General features: G+C 41.6%; 1 protein-coding gene across 1 annotated transcript in view; it reads right to left on the bottom strand.

Annotated features, from left to right (window-relative positions):
* Window positions 1-15,540, bottom strand: part of LOC121925245 (prolyl endopeptidase) — a 92,822-nt gene that overhangs the window by 64,337 nt on the left and 12,945 nt on the right. The window contains exons 3-6 of the mRNA XM_042457144.1: window positions 12,185-12,243; window positions 11,428-11,558; window positions 7,679-7,888; window positions 6,038-6,159 (exon numbers count right to left, since the gene is read on the bottom strand). Of these exons, the coding sequence (XP_042313078.1) occupies window positions 6,038-6,159; window positions 7,679-7,888; window positions 11,428-11,558; window positions 12,185-12,243 (522 nt within the window). The remainder of the gene's footprint in view (window positions 1-6,037; window positions 6,160-7,678; window positions 7,889-11,427; window positions 11,559-12,184; window positions 12,244-15,540) is intronic.

Below are 15,540 nucleotides of genomic sequence, written 5' to 3'. Positions count from 1 at the left end.
CTCCTGAATGACAGATTCAGGTGATGTGACCGTCAGGAGCGGCCTGTTATCAGCCTTGGCCTGATAACGCCATCTTTGCGCCCTTTGTCTGGAAGTAAGGAATCATCGAGACGGTTGTGCACGCGCAGTTGGTACCTCACACTTTGACTTCTTGTAATACTGGCGTCCACTCTTCGATAACATGGGGCTAAAAACCTTGTTTTGCTGGGTCAGAAACTACAGCTGGTTCAAAACATGGGCAGCCTAGGCCTTGTTGTCAGGGGAAACAACTAGAAGGACCATATCACTCCCGGTTTTTGAGTGTCCCCTCCCACTGGCTGCCTATTGGTTTTTCCTGGGCCCCCAGGTACAAAAGGTGTTGGTTATTACCTTTGAAAGCCCCTAAAATGGCTGTGGTCCCAAGCTATCTCAGAGACTGCCCTCGTCCACATAATCCTCCCCGCGCTCTCCGCTCCCCTTTGGGAGGACTTGTTGGTGCAGCCTCAAATAGAATCGAGGCTTTGCCGTGCGACCTCCCCAGAGGGCCTTTTTCTGCTGGCCCGCCCCCAGGCCTCTGAAACGTCTGCTTGGACGAGATCCGTCAATTTAACATGCATTTGGACAGCTTCAAAAAGGCCTGGTCAGCGGGATTCTCTTTCAGGCAAGGGCCCTTCCCCAGACAAATTCCCGGCCTCAGGATCTCCCCCCGCCTCCATAATGTCTCCAAGCCCCTTTTTCTTTTTCTTAGAACGGAAGTTGTTGCAGTGGTTTTGGTGGTTTGGTAAGTATTTGTTTAAGTGATTGTTATTTTAACTAAGTTATTGAGGTTTTAATTACAGTATATGTTTGTTCTTTAATAACTTTTTTAAGGGGAGGAAATATATTGTGTGTGTGGTTTTCTAGGCTGATTGTTATTTTTTAATGTTGTTGTTGTAAACCGCCCGGAATGGTTCGCCACAGGGCGGTATATAAATAAAATTTTATTATTATTATTATTATACTTTCTATATGGTACCAAGCAAATAAATACATGGTTGGGGGACACCAACTATAATCTTCAGATGTTTTTTATTGAAACTAGCAACAGGACAATTAAGTTAAATTCACACAATGCCATGCTACACAGATACTTTAGTGCAGTTCAGTCTATGCTTTAAACACAAAAACATACACAAATAATAAAAATTAAGAAAATGACACTCCAAGCTCAATAATGTCTCTTGTGTATTTATAAAAACCTATCTCAATAGTCATGGACTACATATTACACATTATCATCAAATGGCTTAAAAAACACTAAGGCAGTTGCTAGTCCCAAAGTAAACCCTCTGAATCAATGAGAACTTCCCAAGTCAACAGTTATGTAAATTTGGTTGATTCAGTGGCCTATACTAGTTGTAACTAACAATTCAACTTAAACCCAAGAATCCTTAGAAACCTAAGGTTTTGAAGCCAACAAGCTGAATTTTTTAAAAAAAAATATTTTCAAATTGGCTATTATATAGAAATGAGAGAAGAGCCTACAAGGCAGAGATGGAAATTGTGCCTGTAATGCAGGGGTGGGAAATGCAGAAGGTGGTGCTGGGAGATGGTGGTTTGACACCCTGGCACTGGCCTGTGGTATCCCTCAGGGTTCATTTTGTCACATATGCTGTTGAACATATAGCTGAAGCCACTAGGAGATGGTAAATGGAGCTTTGGGGTTCAGTGTGACTAGTATGTGGATGACACTCAACTCAGCCTCTCTTTTTGACCTAACTCCAAGGAAACTGTTTCAGTGCTAAATCAGTGTCTGCTGTTAGTGATTGAATGAATGATGACAAACAAAGTGAAATTTAATCCAGGCAAGGCAGAGGTGCTCCTGGTCCATGGAAAGGAAGATCAAGGAACAGGGATTCAGGGATTGGGGTTACAATCCTCCTAAAATCTCAGGTTCATAGCTTGGGTGTATAATTCTGAACTCCACTCTGAGCCTGGATACCCTGGTTTTAGTGGTGGCCAGAAATATATTAGCACAGATAAAACTACTGCATCAGTTGTGACCATTCCCAGCAACACATGCCTTGATTACATCGCATTCCGATTACTGTCAGGAAATTTCAGTGCATTCAAAATGCTGTGGCCAGAGTGTTGACTAGTTTCCAGGCACAATTTGAAGTGCTGGTCATGACCTGTAAAGCCTTACAGAGCTTGAATCCAGACTAATTTCCAGGCACAATTTGAAGTGCTGGTCATGACCTGTAAAGCCTTACAGAGCTTGAATCCAGACTATTTCCAACTGTGAGTTGCCTGTGGGCTTCCTGTTCTTTCCACAACCTTCATCGCCATGCTTGGTGAGAATATGGGAGAGAGTCTGGCTGCTTCTAGGCTGCACAATACTCTGCCAGGGGATACAAGACTGGCCCCCACATTATTGTGCTTCCACAAGTAGGTAAAATATTTTTTTTATTTGGATAAGTAGCTACGTAGAAAGATTGTTAATGAGATATGCATCCTGCATTGTGTTTTTATTGTTCTTGTCACTAGTTTTAAATGTTTTTATGCTATGTTAAATTATTGCTGTTTTAATATATCTTATTAAACTGTGTTTTAACTTTTTTTTTCTACTGAATTTTAATTCATGTACCTTGTTTAAAACAATTCATGAGTGTCCTTGGGTCCCATTCAAGAGACAGACAGGATATGAATTAAATAAATAAATTTTTAGAAAGCAACTTCACTAAGTAAACTCAGTGCACAGGATTTATACCAAACATCAGAGTTCTCTCTCCTAGAAAACTGTGACCCAAAGCTGTCAATGGTACCTCTGTTCTTCTGAGTAAAGTATGCAGTATCTTTGTATATATTTATATTGTTTCTAACTATCAAGAAAGTAATTGTGGCCCTGTCTTGCTCCTGTAACCATTATAATGGAAGGATAGGGAATGATTTTGAGGAAGTTCCAATGTTCAAAGGAACATAGGAAGTGTTTATTTTTGCTAAACAAAACAATTAAACAAAAAGGAATGCTTTATTTGTTTTTTTATATTCTGTTATACCTCTACTGCATTCTCCCATCATGGAAAATAAGACTCCTGCTTGTTCTCCAATCAGACCTAAACATCTGATTCTAAAGACAAAAATTTCAAATACAGTACAAGGTCAAAACAAGTCAGATGAGGCAATAATGTGCAAATATCTCTCATCAACTTCAATAAATTGCTCTGAAAACAATCTACATTTCATTTCCAATATAAAGTCATGGCTATATATTCCCAGGTTACACAGTCGATAACGGCTCACATTAAATGTAATTTGATTAAGATGGTGGATGAAAATATATAAAATACAGTCACCCCTCCATTTTTGTGTACTTGAAATCTGCGGTCTCGATTATTCATGGAGGGGCGAGTCCCACTGGCTAAAATGGCACGCGTGGCCATTCAAGCCAATGGGGCTTGAATATATGCGAGTTTCCGTTTTTGCAGGGGGGGCTGGAATGGATCCCCCGCGGAAACAGAGAGGTGGCTGTATTTAATTTAATGGAAGAACTGCAATTAGTTTTCCTGTTTTCTTTATTTCTACTTTTTAAGACTTGCTATCATAGTCTATGAAAATATAGCTAGAAATTTAGTTCCTAATATTCAAACCCCCACTTATTTCACTCTCCATTCTTTAGTGCTCCTTACAGAGAGTGAGTGGACTTGCACGCACACACACAGAAATTATAACCTGTTTTGCTAGAATTATGTACTGTATTTAAGAAAGAAGTGATGAAATTTGTACATACACAAGAACTTCTGCGCACTTTCCAGTGGTGTCACAAGATGCTTAACCAACTGATGCAGAACATGCACCGTACCTACTGCGAATCCAGAGGGCCCATTACTGTCATATGCAACTGGCTGTGCCATCAGGATCACCTCACTCACAATGCCTCAGTAGAAAGAAAGCCCCACTCAAACCATGGCTGCATTTACACTACAGAATTAATGCAGTTTGATACCATGGGTCAATGTTATGGAATTCTTGGATTTGTAGTTTCATGAGATATTTAGTCTTTGCTGTCTGAGAGCTCTGATGCCACAAGAAAGTACAAATCCCAGGATTCCATAGGATGGAGCCATGGCAGTTAAAGCGGTATCAAACTGAATCAATTATGCAGTGTGACAGCAGCCCAAGATTCAGGCAACCAGCTGTTCTTTGGAGTTATGCCACCCTCTATCCTACTGCAACATTTGCCAGATTTACTGTACAGTACTCTTTCTTCCACTTACCCTAGCCTGAGTTAATAATATATAGCTTTCCCAAGCATCTGGTCCTGCTTAATCTCTTTGTAACAGTCATACACATGTGCATTTCCATCGATAGCCATGCATCCTGTTTTTTTCACTTGCCTGGCTTGTCCTACTACTGCCTAAGGTCTTTGTTATCTCTACCAATTCTGTCTCCTTCTCAGGACACATCTCACAGTCCACTGACCCTCATCACTTCCTTAGCTATTCCTGCCTCTGGCTTCATTGTCACTTCGCTTTCCTGTCTCTTAGGTAATCTTTTCACACATCACATCTCGTTGACAATATAGTTTTATTGGTTTCTGGAACCAATGTGAAGTTTACATTCCAGCAAAATTGTCTGCAAATATTTTAGACTGTCCATTTACAGAATATCTGAAAAGATTTGAATACAGCACTATCAGCTCAAACGATGAATGTCTGAGGCTTTAACCACCACAGGTCTCCACAAAATATCATCACATTAATTCTGTTTTGTACTGTGGCCCTCAACCAACACATCTTCCTGTTTCTTTCCCACACACATAGGTTCACATGCTAAAATCTGATGTACCTCCCCCAATTTATTTTTCTTGGAAGGAAGGCTTTTCCGTACCAGTCTACTGAATTTCTTAGGATATGAACACACTCTGGAACTTTACTGTACCAAATAACACTTGCAAAGTTGCTGATACATTTTGACAATGTTGTGGCAGCACCATGAATATATGGGCATCTATGGTTTAGGAGACATCCAAATGATAAAATAAGTAGCCATTCGTCCTACTTCCATCCCTACATATTGAAGCATCAACATCAGCTCGAGAATAGTACAACTGTGCTATGAGTACAATGCTTCAAAATCAGATAGACTGACTGGAAACAGGCAGCCATGGCAGCATAATAAACTGGGTCCTTACACCAGATCCCTGACACTGGGAAATGTTCATCCCTAGCTGAAGAAAGCAGGTGCCAAGTTTTTAAAACCTTGAAGACACTTTCTAAACAAAACCACAGTGTTTATACTGCTACTATTTTCATTGTGTTATCTGAAAAGGAGTGAGGGCAGAGAGCCTCTCTAGTATTTCTGACACACTTGAATGTGTGTTTTATAGTACTGTATTCTGAAAAAGGGAACTTGACTGCAAACAGCAACTGAAGTCTTATTGAGCCCTACTTAACACCATGTAAGCAGACTGTCATTCTGCAGCACCCTCTACTGGGAACTTCCTCAAATTCATTCCCTATCTTTCCATTATAATGGTTACAGGAGAAAGACAGGGCCACAATTACTTTCTTGATAGTTAGAAACAATACAAATAGGTACAAAGATACACATACTTTACTCAGAAAAACAGAGATTGCATGTAAAACCTGTAGAGAACTACCAAGGACTAAGGACTGATACGAATAACCCTAAATGTATAACGTTCAAAGTAAATGTTTTGCTTTTTTTAACAGCATATCAAAGCAAAACAACTTGCTTACCAAAATACAAATGACAAACAAAAAAGTTAGGGACAATGCTTAAACAGAAACTACATAGCATAGCACAGATTTGTTTTTAATAGGCTTTTTAAAAACTACACTACACATCCCAGTAATGTGCTGTTCAGACCTTCAAACCATGGAAGTGTGGAGGAGAAATGGGGACATGAGCACTAATCAGCTCCATCTCTGACTGTTCTACGTATACAGAGAGAGAAATGGGACAACTTTAGAAATTCATTCCCTTGACTTTACGAAATGCTGAATTTCTGGCAAATCAAGCATAAAAGTCTGCCTTCAGACAAGACTCAACTTACCTCAGCTCCACCCATCCATTTGGGCTCATGAGGAAATTCGGTACATAGAACATCTTTTGACTGGTCAGTTCCTAGCACATGATAGTACAACTTCTGGTGCAAGTTGGTTGATGTTTCAGTGCCTGGAGCAAACAAGGGATAAAATTATATGTATGCAATTGTGAATAAAAATTACTTGCTAGCTCTAAAAAATTACAGATTAGAAGCTATTTAATTGCCTGGACAAAAACAAAACAAAACATCTCATACCATTCATATACCACCAGACAGATCAGTCATCATTGCAGAGAAGATGTGTAATACCCAAAGGACTTTGATTTTGTATTTTTAAAGTCATTTTAAAAAATAGTGATACTATGACTATCTGGTCCATATTATTTGTAAGACATTCTGTTATTTTTATTATTAAAGTTGGAATGTGTTCTGGGAGGCAAGCAGAATATAAAACAAACAACACTAATTTTAATAACAATAGCTTACAATATGAGTTAAAACAAGATACATCTGAAAACCTTAAGTGATAACATTTAATTTATTAAAAAACAACAACAACAACAACAAGCAGCTTTCAGAATAAAACCAAGCATTGATTTAAACCAGTTTTTAAAATGTACAAGAAGGATGGAGTACCACAACCCAGTTAAAACTAATAATAATAATAAAATTTTTATTTTTATCCTGCTTTTTGCCAGGCAATCAAAGTAGCGTACAACAAGTTAAAATACATCCATATATATATATATATATATAATGCCTCCCCTTAAAACAAGATTAAACAGTATAAGATTAAAAACTACATATTAAAACCCGAATAATCCAAATAATAGTCATCATGGGCAGAGTTCGATAGATGGGAAGTCTTATTCGTGGCCAAGTATTTATTCCAGGAAGGCTTGCCAGAAGAGATCCGTCTTAATGGCTTTTTTAAAGCTCTCTAGATTGGTAATTTGACGGATCTCGTCCGGCAGGCTATTCCATAAACTGGGAGCGGCTGCAGAAAATGTACTCTGGGAGGTTGCCGTCAACCTGGTCTTTAAGGGCTGTAGTAAATTCCTCCCAGAGGACCTGAGTGTACAGGGAAGATTGTATCAAAAGTGTATTCAAAATGGTTTTGATTGCTGTTTGGAAAAGGGCAGAGAGGAGACCAGTCCTCCTTTTCAGAAAACTTTCCCTTGATGATCTCAAAATTCAGGTAGTCTCACAGTTGTTTTGCCTATGTAAATGTCCATGCTTTGCTCTCAGCAGTAAAGAAAATACAAACTGCAACCTGGCACAGCCCTTCAAAGACATCAGCTGGAACGTAAAGCAATATCATGATTTCCACAAAAGAGCCTACAAGGGCAAGGTGAGCAAGCAGAATGAAAAATATCAGGAGCAAAAGAAGCCAAGGACTATGGAAACAATTGGAAAAATTACCTTTTTGGACTGCAGCTCCTACAATACGCAAGCCAGCATAGACCCTGCAAGATTTTGATCTAAAAAGGTAAATTTGCCAAGCATTAAATGGGAGGCAGGATATCCAGAAGTTGGGAGCAGACTTAGAAATGAAGCACAGAAACCAGAAGGAGGTAGTAGGAGAAGGAAAGAAAGTCCTATGGACACAAGAAGCTTGCTCATAAACCATTGTTGTGTATCACTCACCATCACTTTTGCCATCTTGCTTTGGGTAGCAATTGTAGAACATGCCCTTGCCATCATGTGTCCAAGCCATACAACTAAATTTTACCATTTCCAATATGTCTGGAAGTTCTTCAGTACCATCCACCTTCATAAATTTGATGGTTACCCAGTCTGACCCACTGGAACTCAAACCATATGCAAAATATTCACCATCTTCACTGAATGCATAACCTGGCAATTTAAAACACACCATGCATTAATTGTTCACATCTTTAAAAGCAATTAAACACAAAATTTATAAATTAGAGGTGGGTAAGTTCTTTTTTTAATGATTATGTTTATTCGTTTTTCCAAATAAAAAAATTAAAAAAAGAAATACATACAACAATTGTACATGGAGTAAAAAGAGTACATCCATCTCATAGAATAGTCATAGTTATGTTACTCCTTCCCATTCTCCCCTCTATCTCTCCTATTTCCCCTCCCTTCCCTCCCAACCCCTCCCCCCTCATACAGTCTTCACTCACTACTTCCCTACCATCAGAAACCTTTAAATCTATATCTATTGCTCTAATTATCTAAAATAAAATAAAATTCACGTCATGTACAATTTGTTTTCTGTTTGAACCAGAAAGAGAAAAATAAGACAAACAAAATAACGTCTTCACTCTTTTCTCTACACTCTGATTAACCTCAGAGTACGTTACATTAGGATCATTACTGTTAAACAATGTAAAACTTCCCAACTGATAAACCATATAAGAAACAATTTTCCCTTAAAAAGAATTCATACCTAGACTAGCTATGTCCCCCCAAGAGTTTTGGAAATACTTAATTACTTTCTCCCAATCTTCTAAGAAGAAATTTGATGGTTCATTTCTTATTCCCCTAGAGAGTCTATCCAGTTCCATCATATCCATGAGCTTAAAACTCCAATCTTCCTTCGTCGACGACGACAAAAGACAGAGGTGGGTAAGTTCTGAGGGTCAATTTTTTACTATTGGGATTCACTGCAGTGTGCATCAATAGGCACCCACCCTTGCCAAAACAAGAAATATCATCAGTCCTGAATGCTTCCTGAAGGAGTAATTCTAATTGTTTTATTTATTTTATTTATTTAATTTCTATCCTGCCTTTCTCCCCAAAGGAATCCAAGGTGGCTCACAAATAAAAAATCTAAAAACATATGGCAATAAAACAATTAAAACATTAGCTAAAAACAGTATAAAATTACGAACATCAAAACTACAATAAAATCACAATATCCATCCCATATAAAACCTATCCTATGCCTACAAATTAAAAGCCTCCGTGAACACATTAAAAGCCTGTTTTTGCGTGCCGACAAAAAGCCAGCAAGGAGGGAGCCAACCTTGCTTCTTGCGGAAGGGCATTCCAGAGGAGCAGCCACCAAGAAGGCTCTCTCTTGTGTCCTGACCAGGTGAGCCTGTGATGATGGAGGGACCGAGAGAAAGCCTTCCTTGGAAGATCTTAGGACTCTAGCAGGTTTGTATGGGGAGATATGGTCTCTCAAATAATCTGGACCTAAGCCATGTAGGGCTTGATAAGTTATAACCAGCACTTTGAATTGTGACTGGAAACAAATGGATAGCCATTGAAGCTGTTGCAGCAAGGGAGTTATGTGGTCCCTATAACTGGCCCCAGTCAACATCTGCAGCGGCATTTTGCACACACTGAAGTTTCCAAACAGTTTCCAAAGCCAGCCCCACAAAGAGTGAATTGCAGTAGTCCAAATAGGACGTAATCAAGGCATGTTTCACTGTAACCAGATCTGATGTCTCAAGGAATGGGCACAGTTGGCCCACTAGTAATGGCCTCACCATAGCTCCTTTAGGCAGGATGGAAATCTGCCTTACTGCAGTGAAGCATTCACCACTCCCCTTACCCACTTGGCCAGTCACCTTCTAGCTGCTTTCAGGATCCAGGAAGGGCAAGGATCCAATATACACATAGTAGCCCTCACTTCTCTAAGGACTCTGTCCACATCATCAGGCTGCACAGATTGAAACTTATCCAATAAAACAGGACAAGCAGGTGCCAATATTACACCCAGTGAACCTATGTCAACTACAGCATCCAAGTCAGAACCAATCTGAGCAATTTTGTCTGCTAAGTGTCTTGCAAATTCTTCATAGTGAGCTGTCGAGTGGTCTTTGTCTTCTTCTTGGGTGTAAACGCCCTTGACCACTCTGCTGGACAACACTGTGCAGATTCAATGGTGGCAGAGAACTGCAATTTCTTTGCTGCATGCATTAGCCCATGACAGGCCTTCCAATAGGCCTTAGCACATGTTCAGTTGGACTCACTCCAAATTTTCTGCCATTGTCACTCTAGTCTCTGTCCCACTCGTTTCATCAGTGAACCAGGGGGCATGTCTGGGTCTACTTCGTGGGAGGGGACAGTCAAGGGCAATCATGTCCACTGCCCTGGCCATTTACCTATTCCAGAGATCTGCCAGGGCTTCGACAGGATCACCTGCCAAGGCAACAGGAAACTCCCCAAGAGCCATCAGGAATTCATAAGCCTCCTGGAGTGGACCATCTTAATCAGCCCTCCACCCCTGCAGAGGCTCTAAGTCCCAGTGAGTCTAAACCCTACCAGTAGTGATCAGTCTATGGCAATGGACTACAGAGAGTTCTCCACTCCCAGATCACTGTCATTCTGCTTAGAACAAAAAATCAGGTCCAGAGTGTGTCCTGCTGCATGGGTGGCACCATATATTACTTGGGACAACCCCATGGTTATCATTGCAGACATGAAGTCCTGAGCAGCTCTAACAGAGCAGTCTCTGCATGGATGTTGAAGTCCCCCAGGACAACAAGCTGAGCAGACTCCAATGGCACTGCAGAGACCAGCTCATGCAGGAAGACTGTTGTGCAGCAGGGGGCGCAATACACCAACAGAATCCCTAATCTGTTCCGGACACCCACCTTTAAGTAAACACACTCATACCCAGTAGACTGAGACAGGGCATCTGGTGAGGGAGATGGAATCCGAATAGACCACTGCCACTCTGCCTCCCCACCCCCCAGGTCTCACCTGCTGCTGTACGAAAAACCCAGGTGGACAGAGCTGGGGGAGATTAACCTCACAACTTCATCTAGCCAGGTCTCCGTAATACAAGCCAGAACAGTACAGGATCAAAGGTGTTTTCCCATTCACCAACCTGGCATTGAGCAGCAGCATTTTAAGCCCAGGGGGCCTGTTGCCAAGGCTATCTAAATTATTTGAAATGGGGGACAGCTTGGGAGAAACTAACACCCTGTGACTCTCCCTTCTCCCAGAAGAAAAGTGCTGACTCCCCATTATTACCATGATGGCTGCTCCATGTGTTACTTCCCCTCCCATGCCCTCCTTATAGCACATGTTTGACTGGTAACAGGCAAATTGTTTCAGGATCACAGCCTGAAGTAGTCCTCCAAATGAGGCTAGCAACAGCAAGCAAGCAAGCAAGAAACCTCTTCCTGGAGTGTGGGGGTGGCAGTTCTCTCCCTTCTGTGCTAGTGCCCCAACGAAGTACAGTAATTGTTCCCAGCAATGATGGGAAAGTGGCAGCATATTTGGAAGCAGTATAAAAACAACTGTGCAGACAGCATGAGGCATGTGGGACACACAATTACAACTCCTATTAAAATATCTCGTAACTGTGCTACACAATGAAACATACTGTATGCATACCTATAACAATAGCAGGAAAATGATATACAGACATCCAAAATGACACACTGTGAAAACCCAGCTTCACTAACCTCGCAATGCCACAGTACCATCATCAGAAAGTTTATTTGGGTCAAGAAATACTTTGGCTTCAGCATCCAAGGAATCTTGCACATATAATACTCGTTGGTTCTGAAGTCCAGAATTATAAAAATGAAAATACCTAGAACACACATTTGAAACAAAACAAATGAAATTGTTTTTAATTAAGTTATTTAATTGACTGAAGGAAATGGAGGATGGATTTTTTTCTTTGGCAATTATAAACAATTCTATTAATAAAAACAAGAGGCCAGACAAAAGCTTTTGAATTCAGTAAAGTCACATTGTTTGCTAAGGAGTTATTATACATTTTATATTTTAAACATTGGCAGGCCACTGAAGGAGACGTAGGTCGAAACGCGTCTGGCCTTTTGTTTTTATTAATATAATAATAATAAAACTTTTATTTGTATACCGCTTTTCCATCTGATCAAAACGGTTCACACTCTGCCAATTATGTGACATACAGTGGTACCTCGGGATACGAAATACCCAGGTTACGAAATTTCCGGGATACGAAAAAATCCCATTGGAAATAATTGTTCCGGGTTACTAATGTTTTTCGGGTTACGAAAAATGTTTTTGGTGCTTTTCGGCGCTTTTTCGCACGAAACGCGGCTTTTCCCCATTAGCGCCTATGGCAATTCGGCTTACGAAGGCTTTTCGGGTTACGAAAGCGGCCGCGGAACGAATTAATTTCGTAACCCGAGGGAGCAGTGTACGTCACAATACAAAGCAATACAATACATCAAGCAGTACAATATATCAACAGTTACATTAACAATATTACACAGTTCAATAAAAGTCTAATACCATATACAAAGCAATTAAAAACTATCAGTTGTGGTTGGGCATCCGGATCTTAAGTAGGGTGTTCTATCTCTCTAGAGTGAATCAGGGGGGTATGCTATCTGAAAAAGATAAGTTTTCAATGCCTTCTTAAAGGCTTCCAGTGTGGAACATAGTCGGATCTTTTCGGGAAGGGCGTTCCAGTGAGCGGGAGCTATCGCCGTGTAGGCTCTCTGATGAGTAGCTACTAATTTTACCCTGGGGTATTCAAGTAGGTATGTCCCCGATGTTCTGAGGGTGCGGGGCGGATTATGTAGGGCAGTGATGGTGAACCTTTTCGAGGCCAAGTGCCCAAACTGCAACCCAAAGTCCACTTATTTATTGCAAAGTGCCATGTCCCTCTGGCTTTCTAGTAACAAACTCTGGAAGACTCTGTGCTGGGACGATGGCACATGTGTCCACAGAGAGGGCTCTGAGTGCCACCTCTGGCACGCATGCCATAGGTTCGCCATCACTGATGTAGGGAGAGGCGCTCCCTCAAGTAACTCGGGCCCAAGCCATGTAGGGCTTTATAGGTAAGAACCAACACTTTGTATTGCACCCAGAAGCTAATAGGCAGCCAGTGAAGAGATTTTAGTATAGGTGTTATGTGGTCCGATCTTAGGGTACCCGTGACCAATCTGGCTGCAGCGTTCTGGACTAAATGAAGCTTCCGAACCTGGTACAAAGGTAGCCCCATGTAGAGCGCGTTACAGAAATCCAAGCGAGAGGTTACCGGTGCGTGTACTATAGTTTCAAGGTCCTTTCGATCCAGACAGGGACGCAGTTGGCGTATCAGCCGAAGCTGGTACCAAGCACTCCTGGCCATCGCATCTACCTGAGATGATAATTGTAGAGATGAGTCCAGGAGTACTCCCAAACTGCGAACTTTATCCTTTAGGGGGAGCATAACCCCGTCAAGGATAGGGTGGCAAATTTCCCTATCTGGATTTGGGGTACCTATCACAAGTACCTCTGTTTTCTCTGGATTCAGCTTGAGTTTGTTTTTCCTCATCCAGCCCATTACTGACTCCAGGCAGGTATCCAGAGGGGAGGTGCCATCCTTAGTCACTGTATCAGTCGGAGACATGGAGAGATAGATCTGGGTGTCATCAGCGTACTGATAACACCATGCTCCATGCTTCCGGATGATCTCTCCCAGCGGCTTCATGTAAATGTTGAATAGTATGGGGGATAGAATGGCGTCCTGAGGAACGCCAGATGTCAGCTCCCTTTTACAAGAACAACTATCCCCCAGCCTCACCGACTGGAACCTTCCCAAGAGGTATGACCGGAACCACTGGAGCGCAGTGTCCCCGATACCCAACTCTCCCAGGCGTTCCAGAAGGATACCACGGTCGATGGTATCGAAGGCCGCTGAGATATCCAAGAGCACATAATACCCTCTAGAGCTTCTTGGAACCTTTTGGGTTCCATCAGCTTTCGAGGGTGGATCGTTCTAATAGGCCCTCCACCCCCGAGGGGTTTGTGGATCATGACTTTTATTCCTGCCTTGACCAGAAAATGATCCGTCCATGGCAGGGGGAAAATATCATTTATATCCACCCATGGATGTTCTTGGTCCGTACTGAATACTACATCGAGTGTGTTACCAACACAGTGTGTAGGACCCGAGACCAATTGAGACAGGTCCATGGATGTCATGGAATCCATGAACAACCGAGCCGCACCTGTTGGATCTGATACGCCAGCCTTGAAGGGGATGTTGAGGTCCCCCAGGACTATAAGCCTAGGGGACTCCAGCAACAGCTCCGAGACCAGCTGTGTCAGCTCGGCCAGGGAGTCTGTTAGGTTACAGGGTGAACGGTAGACCAACAGAATCCCCAGACTGTCCTTGGCCTTCAGAGTCAGGTAAACGCACTCGATATGCCTCAGTTTTGGAACCGGATTACTGGTCAAGGTAATATAGCTTTTATGGACTATAGCCACACCTCCTCCTCACCCACTTTCCCTAACCTGCTCCTTTACCATATACCCAGCTGGGAGGGCTTTAGCCCAGGTCACACTGCTATCCTCCCCCAGCCAGGTTTCCGTGATGCATGCCAGGTCAGCGTCATGTTCATCCAATAGATCGTATATAATATGGGATTTATTTTTCACTGACCTGGCATTGCATAGGAGCAAGGTAAGGGTTTGTGGTATGTTTGGGACGATCCTCGGTTCTTTCGGGTTAACAGGGTGACTGGAAGACGGGATAGATATTAAGCATCGTTCTCATCTTCCTTTAAATGTACTCTTCACCCTGTTATCGCTATATCTCCCCTTGCCCCGCACCACTCTTATAGGGTTTCCGCAACTGGTATCGATCTTTATATCAGTGCAATCAGCCTCCATTCTCTTAGCTACAGTCTCCTCTGCATCATCTGAAAATAATTGTCGATTTGACTCTATTGGGTCCGACATCCTAATATATCCAATTATAATATATTAATAGAATTGTTTATAATTGCCAAAGAAAAAAAAAGGGGGGGGATAGTGGTTTCTTTAAAGGGTTGCAAAACGAAAATGATGATAGTCAAACAATATTGTGTATTAATCAGTTATGCTACCTGGTGCCATGTATGTTATTTGGAAGAAAACTCTGTTGTGGTCCAATGAGGCTTTCATCCCGATCCTGTGAAAGTCTACTCGAATTACACACTGAATTCAATAGACTGACTCCCAATCAAAACATATGCCAGATTGTGTCAAGATGCTACTATTGCAGGTACCAAGAAGCTGCTTAGATGAGATAAGCATGTATAAAAAGGGTCGGGAGGAGACATATCCATTTCTATAAAACAAATCAGCATTTCTATAACTCTAGTTTTTTGGCACTAATGGCCAATTTCTAATAAGAGACCCCTTGAGAGCATATACACCATTTCAGTTGAAAAATCCCAACTGGTGGACAGGAAAAACTAATTTCAAACTACTGTGTACACAATAGCAAGACAAAATTGTCAACCAGAAAAACTGAAAGCAACCAGCCAGACTTCTCATACTTTCGAGGGGGGGGGGGTAACAATTAATGCTACTAGGATTCATTTAAGCCAATTACACATCATGTTGTACTGTCCTTTCAGCAAGATTTTAGCTCCAGCCAATTAAGCCCATGCGCTCAGTACAAACACTGCACATCCCACCCATGTTACAAGGTCTCCTTCAGCTGTGTATGTATAGCTCTAATCAACCTTTGAGTTCCTAAGGCTAGCTTTAGTTGTGAGTCTATCCTCTTTTTTACTCACTCTCTTATTTAAAGTTATTTACTTCAA

This window comes from Sceloporus undulatus, chromosome 1 (assembly GCF_019175285.1).
Source record: "Sceloporus undulatus isolate JIND9_A2432 ecotype Alabama chromosome 1, SceUnd_v1.1, whole genome shotgun sequence".
Taxonomy (NCBI): domain Eukaryota; kingdom Metazoa; phylum Chordata; class Lepidosauria; order Squamata; family Phrynosomatidae; genus Sceloporus; species Sceloporus undulatus.
The sequence above is the reverse complement of the archived record's forward strand: the minus strand, read 5'-3'. Positions and strand labels throughout refer to the sequence as shown.